The 7689-nt window shown below is 33.1% G+C and overlaps 1 protein-coding gene across 1 annotated transcript; it reads left to right on the top strand.

Annotated features, from left to right (window-relative positions):
• The first annotated feature begins 3563 nt into the window (after positions 1-3563).
• On the top strand, positions 3564-6764 carry LOC18040314 (receptor-like protein 12). The gene is made up of 2 exons (XM_006432284.2): positions 3564-4295; positions 4468-6764. Exons 1-2 carry the CDS (start codon positions 3581-3583, stop codon positions 6762-6764), a joined length of 3012 nt encoding a protein of 1003 aa, XP_006432347.2. The 5' UTR covers positions 3564-3580.
• The last annotated feature ends 925 nt before the right edge of the window (positions 6765-7689 follow it).

The following is a 7689-nucleotide window of genomic DNA, read 5'->3' as shown; positions in this document are numbered from 1 at the left end:
GTCTCAAATCAATATATTAATTTATATTTATTATAAGGGTATAATAGTAATTAAAAATTAAAAATAAATTTACTGTTAAAACAAACGGTGTTTATTAACGGAAAGGGTGTTATAAGTCCTTTTTGAAATGTTGAGGGGTTTTTTGTCCCTTTTCCTAAACGTTGGGGGGTTGAATGTCTTTTTCCCTAATAACTACGTAGAAGTATTGAAAGTGCAAAATTCAATACAATAAAATTTTAAAAAAATACCCTATCCTCTCCTTACTCATGTGAGCAGGATTGAACCTTTAAATTAGTTCAAGAGATTTTACTGGTTTAAGTAGGACCATGCCATAAATATTATGATTGTTTTAATGGAACTTATTTTAGGATAAGAACATTCAAGTCTTTTTGACAATTTAAATAAAAAATTATGTTTTTGGCCAATAATTACTATAATATGGAAATCTGATAGCTAGTGCAACAAATAGGGATAACTGGTTCTACCCATTTCTTTTACTTTAATCCTCCTTAATTACACGAGGAAGAGTAGAAAGTTCAAGAAAATGCAGAGACATCGGACAAATTAGAAATCTAATCCTAAATGCACTGATGGAGTAGAAGATCTCATTCAGCATGCCGTGAAGGAAAAGTTAAGTGAACTGGTGGTAGTGGGGAAAGGAGAAAAAAGAAGCAGATCTATTCCATGAGCCTTTGCCACGTCCTAGTCATTCAGACAATACAAATGCAATCAACGCATGACTTTTGACTCCAAGTTAGCAATATTAACATCCATTATAATGATATGGCGAATTCAACTTTAGTTGGCTTGAACTAAGAAAGAATTTTCTGACACGACATATGATTGGTACTCGAAGACTTCTAATTCTAGTCTTGAGTCTTTATCCGCCGGCCTTGATCGTCTGGATAATGATTTATGACGACTTATAGGGAATCCGACACTATAAAATGAAATATTTTTAATTGATCTAAATTAAAAAATCATGCCAATTTTAGTAAATCCAAATTTCATTAATTTTTCTGGTGTTTGTATCGGATTAACACCTAATTTTAACTTCTAGAATGATTTTGCATGATATTATGGAATTTTGGGTTGTTAACGTGAGATATTTGTTACATTTTAGGTGCACTAATTAGAGCCCATCTCAGAAACCATCAGCTAAAGCTCATTACAAATTGGCGCATTGGCAGATCGGCTAAGAAATCTAGGAGTAAAACTCAAATTCTTGACCCTGAGAATAATTAAGTTGAGGAGGTGTCATCACTCAACCAACGAGTGCGTAGTTTACAAAGAAGAGTGACAGTGATAATATTGCTAATTTGGAGTTAATATCAACATGCCATGGGGAGGAAAATTTTAGAGTTGTAGTGAAAAGTCATCAAGACAATGACATACCCTCGAGTATGCAGAATACTCAACGGGCCGTGAAGGGAAATACAAGTGGGGAAAGGAGGAAAAAAAAGAAAAAAGAAGCAAATTAATTCATTGACCCATTAGATGAAAAATTATAGAAAAAGAAAGGAAATATAAACGCAGGTCAAGTTCGATAGATCCTATTGAATAATTTTTTTTTTTTCTGGATAGATTGTTAATAACACATTAAATCATTTTTTTTACTTTTTTTTTTGGGGTGGGACGTTGCCTCTTCAGAAGTTAATTATTGTTAGCTAATGGCTTAATCATCAGTTCCAAATTTTATTACTTTTGCATCCATGCCATTCATGCATTTTTCAGTAACGATAGACTCACTAGTATGGAGTTTCCGTGAGCCTCTGCCACGCCATAGACACAGAGATGGTAACTTATGATACAATTAATACATGAATCTGACTCCAAATTAGCGATTTTGAATTGACCTAAATTACTCTCACCATTATTATCTGTGTTATATTTTAAAAAATTGTTTTCTTTTTTGCGTTCAATTTTTTTTTTTTTGGGTATATTGTAGGAACATATTTTTTTTAAATGAAAATTTTGAGAACTTTAAAAGAACTATACTAATAACAATTCTGTGAACAAAAATAAAAATAGCAATGTTTTTTTATCCAACAACTATGAGTTCAAATTATCTTAACATCCATTATAATGATATATGGCCAATTTTAATTTTAGTTGACTTAGAACAACAGTGTCCAAAAATACATCTCTCTTTCGTCATTCTTATCTTAAAAACTAAGAAATAATTTTCTGACACGGCATATGTACAGAGTGTGCAAAGACTTCTAATTACTAGTCTTGAGTCTCTGAAATTGATCGTCTGTTGACTATAATTTAAATGAAAGGTTTGTAATTGATCTAAATTGAAAATCATGTCAATTTTAGTAAATCCAAATTCATTAATTTGTCTTGTGTTTGTGTCTGATTAATTAGTTAATGGTGCCCAAAATTGTCACTTCTACTATTGTGACTTTGTTTCCATTAAAATTTATTTAATTATCATTTTTTTTCACTAGTTTTTTTTTTTATTTAATAAACTTCGGTTAAGGAATGGAATTCACCATTTTTCGCCAGTTGTTTGTATTTTGAGTTGATATCATATCCAAATAATATTTATCATTTTGTTTTTTAAATTTCAAGTGGTCTGGACCACTTCGGAATTATGTTTTTCATTTTTTCAAACCAAAAAAAAAAAAAGATTGATTTATTACACATACGGTAAACACCAGTGCAAGAGTAGTCTAATGGTTTTTGATAAGGACTTGGTGACAAAAAAATTATCATCATTAAGTTATTTATTATAACTAATAATATTTGCTTGTTCAATACTCAGGAGGGTGATTGAGAAATTTGGGATGGCCAAAAACAATGAGGAGAAACAGGAGACATAGAAGACACTGTACGTAATTTTCTTTAAACACTTATAGCATAATGTATACTCTTTCTTTATTTTGTTTTATGTTCGTTATAAGCTTTTACCCTATTTTAGATTTTATGTTTTTTACTTCGATCCTGAATTTTTTTTGCAAAATAACCAACAGCGTCTATTTGGGAAATCTAAAAGAAGTTTATTTTGCTATACTGGTGTGAATCTGGACATAATTGTAAGCATCACTTTTATGAGTTGATTTATGTGGAAAGGGGAATATGAATGATTGGAAGATTGCATTCACTTGATTCCATTTTGTAGATTCAGAAATCATTTCTGTAATTCTTTTATGAGTAGATTTATGTGGAAAAAGGGATGTAAAGGAATGAACTTTTTTCCCACAATCCAGGATTGTTAAAGTGAAGTGAAAAGTAAAAAAGAAAGAAAAAGAAAAAAAAGAATAAAGTTAGAATTAAAAATCCAACAGCCCGACACCGTATTGATGCGATTGTTCGCATTTACTAATTAATTAATCCTCACGTTTGCTATAAACGTATTTTCGGTGGTGACGGAATGGTAAAAGTTTACGACATCACATCAAATAATATAAAATAAATATTATTAAGACGAAGTTTTGTTGACTTTAAAAATATAAAAAAAGAGTCCAATGACTATAATGTTTGAATTGCTGCAATTTGCCTATAAAAGCAAACCAAAGATCCTTAAATTTCTTCACATCTACAAAGCTAAACAAATTTTATTTTTGAGAAAACTATGGGTTTATCCTCCATATGTTTATTCACAATATTCATACGGTTAGTTTTTCCCTTCATTTTCTTTAATTTAACAATTGCTAACGTCACTGCTTCTTCTATGCTGCCACTCTGCCATTATGATGAGCGCTCTGCTTTGTTGCAATTCAAAGAAAGCATCATCAGTGGTGATTTTTATGCTTGGAAATTTGACTGTCGTCCTACAATGGCATCATGGAAGCCAGAAGAAGGTAACGTTGATTGCTGCTCTTGGGACGGCGTTCATTGCAATAAGAACACTGGTCATGTCATCAAGCTTGACCTCTCCCACAGCTGCCTTTTTGGTTCTATCAACTCTAGCAGCAGCCTTTTCAAGCTTGTCCATCTTGAGTGGCTTAATCTTGCTTTGAATGACTTCAATTCCTCCGAAATCCCACCAGAAATCATCAACCTTTCCAGGTTATCATACTTGAACCTCTCTGGAACTTCTTTATCTGGCCAAATACCATCAGAAATTCTAAGGCTCTCCAACTTGGTGTCCCTTGATTTATCACTAAATGATGTTCCTGATGGTAGACTGGAACTTCAGAAGCCCAGTTTCGTAAATTTAGTCGAGAAGTTAAGCAATCTAACAACACTTGACCTTGGTGATGTTTCTATTCAGTCAACGATACCTCATAACTTCGCAAATCTATCTTCTTTGACGTTTGTTTCTCTTCGAAACTGTGAATTGCAAGGTAATTAAATTCTATATATTTTCTCCTTAATTAATATACATGCATGTTATTGTTAAATATATATATATTACTCGAAAATTGCCAATTCTGATGTTAAATTCATTAGTAAAATTTTTTATTATTTTTAATTTTCTACTTAAGCAATGTGTTTTTTTTTTTTTACAAATTTCAGGAAGAATTCCATCTTCACTCGGTAATCTATCGAAACTCCTTCATTTAGACCTTTCACTAAATGAATTACAGGGTGAACTGCCTATTTCCGTTGGTAATCTTCATTCTTTGAAAGAACTAGATCTCTCTGCAAATTTTTTGTCGAGTGAGTGGCCTATTTCCATTGGAAATCTTAGTTCTTTGAAAGAACTTGACCTTTCACAAAATAGATTTTTTGGTGAGTTGCCTATTTCCATGGGAAATCTTGGTTCTTTGAAAGAACTCGACCTTTCACAAAATGGATTTTTTGGTGAGTTGCCTACTTCCATTCGAAATCTTTTTTCTTTGGAAAAACTTGACCTTTCATTCAATAAATTTTCGGGTGAGTTTCCATGGTCGACTGGAAATTTCAGTTCTTTGAGGCTATTAGATCTAAGGTCATGTAGTTTTTGGGGCAAAGTTCCACATTCGATTGGTAATTTCACCCGGCTACAATTTTTGTATCTTGGATTGAATAATTTTTCCGGTGACATACTTGGTTCCATTGGAAATCTTAGGTCATTGGAAGTAATACATATCGCCAAGTGTAATTTTGCAGGTCAAATTCCACCTTCACTTAGGAATCTTACCCAACTTTTCGTCCTTGACTTGGCTCGAAATTCTTTTAGCGGAACGATAGAGTTAGATGTTTTACTTACTTGCTGGAAAAATTTGGAAGTTTTAGGTCTCTCATTAAATAGGTTGTCAGTGCTCACCAAAGCCACTTCTAATACCACTTCACAGAAAATTCAGTACATAGGACTACGTTCATGTAATCTTACCAAATTTCCAAATTTCTTGGAAAACCAAAGTCATTTGGTGGTCCTGGACCTTTCTGACAATAAAATTCAGGGAAAAGTACCTAAATGGTTGTTAGACCCCAATATGCATAATCTCAATGCCTTGAACCTTTCGCATAACTTGTTAACCGGGTTTGATCAGCATCCTGTTCTTCTTCCAGGGAATATCGGTGATTTGGTGACTTTTGATCTTAGCTCTAATAATTTACAAGGACCACTCCCAGTTCCACCCCTCGGAACCGTTAACTATCTAGCTTCAAACAATAGCTTAACAGGGGAAATTCCATCGTGGATATGCAATTTGAATATTCTTGAAAGCCTTGTTTTGTCTCACAATAACTTAAGTGGCTTGCTTCCTCAGTGTTTAGGCAATTTCAGCGATGAACTTTCAGTGCTCGACTTGCAGAGGAACAACTTCTTTGGGACCATCCCAAATACTTTCATTAAAGAAAGTAGATTAGGCGTGATTGATTTAAGCCATAATCTGTTTCAAGGAAGAATTCCAAGATCATTGATCAACTGTTCAAAGTTGGAATTTCTTAGTCTTGGGAACAACCAGATTAGTGACACTTTTCCCTCTTGGTTAGGAACTCTTCCAAAATTGAATGTTCTCATCCTACGATCCAACATATTTTATGGTGTTATAGAAGAACCCAGAACTGGTTGTGGATTTTCTAAACTCCGCATTATTGACCTATCTAACAACAGATTTACTGGAAAGCTTCCATCAAAGAGTTTCCTGTGTTGGAATGCCATGAAAATTGTCAATACAAGTGAGCTAAGATATCTGCAAGATGTGCTTTCTTCGTATGGACAAGTGACCAATAATGTACTTAGCACTTATGACTACTCAATGACAATGAGCAGCAAAGGGCGAATGATGACATATAAAAAGATTCCGGATATCCTTGCGGGCATTATTCTCTCAAATAATAGATTTGTTGGGGCGATTCCAGCATCGATTGCAAATTTAAAGGGACTTCAAGTTCTAAACCTCCAGCACAATAATCTCCAAGGCCTTATTCTGTCATGTTTGGGCAATCTAACAAATTTGGAATCACTGGATCTCTCAAATAACAAGTTTTCAGGACGGATTCCTCAACAATTGGTTGAGCTCACATTTCTCGAATTCTTCAATGTCTCAGACAATTACCTTACAGGGCCTATACCACAAGGAAAGCAATTTGCTACATTTGACAATACTTCTTTCGACGGCAACTCAGGATTGTGTGGAAAGCCATTGTCCAAAGGATGTGAGAGTGGTGAAGCTGCAACAAATGAAGATCATACTGAAGGCTCGGAGGAGTCCCTGTTTTCAGGCGCATCTGATTGGAAAATCATTCTGACTGGCTATGCGGGCGGACTTGTGGCAGGATTGGTTCTCGGGTTCAACTTCAGCACAGGAATTATCGGATGGATTCTGGAGAAGTTGGGAACGCAGCAAAAGGCAACAAGGAGGAGGAGGAGACGTAGAGACTGAATGCAATTATAATGTTGCTGTGATTTTCGTTTCTAATTCAGTCATTGTAATGTTGGTGTTTTTTTTTTTTAAATGGATCCTTACATTTCACCGTAAAAAAAAATAATAATAATTGGTTTATTATATATTAAAAATTGGTTTCTGGTTTTGTCGCTTTTCAAATTTAAATCACTACTAGGTATGAATAAAAAAATAATAGTGTTTGGTAATTAACATATTATTAAATGATAATTGTGAGGGATTAGGTTCTACTTCTACCATTAAAAAAATTACAATAATAATTTTGACAACAAAAGTAAAGATAACAAAGGTTTTTATGCAACAACTATGGGTTCAAATCATCTTTACATACATCCAAGCTAATGGTGACGCTTGAATAGTGAGGCCCCCTTTTTCAATACTTTCTAGTGTATTTTATTGAGTTGAAAAGTGAGGCCCCCGTTTTCAATTTTTTTTTATGTTTGAAAGAAATGGTAAGTTTGGTCATGTGGACCAAGGAATGTATAGTTGCGTTTGTATTTATATATATATATATATATATATAGTGTTGCGGTCCATGAAATACCGGATTGTTAAAATTTCTTTTAAATAAATGTTAAATGTATGTGGGCTAAATTATTTAGGATATTATTAGTGGGTTTTGGTAAATGATGACAGCACGTTGGTGAAGTTATGTTTGTTGCACATGATGACAAGTTTTTATTTTTAAATTTATTTATTTCATTAAATTTATAAACTGAATATTAATAATGTTTTGTTGCTTAATTTATTGATAATGGAAACTATTTATCATTGCTGCCCATTAGTACATTATGTTGAAATTTGTCTCAATTATATGTCAGGTACTAAACAAAAATGGATAAATCTTGGATTAAATATGATATATTGTTTGATGAGTATGAGGCTGATGTGAAAAAATTTATTA

Source organism: Citrus clementina, unplaced genomic scaffold (assembly GCF_000493195.1).
Source record: "Citrus clementina cultivar Clemenules unplaced genomic scaffold, Citrus_clementina_v1.0 scaffold_5, whole genome shotgun sequence".
In the NCBI taxonomy this organism is placed as follows: Eukaryota; Viridiplantae; Streptophyta; class Magnoliopsida; order Sapindales; family Rutaceae; genus Citrus; species Citrus x clementina.
Note: the sequence above shows the minus strand (reverse complement) of the source record. Positions and strands in the feature narration are given on the sequence as shown.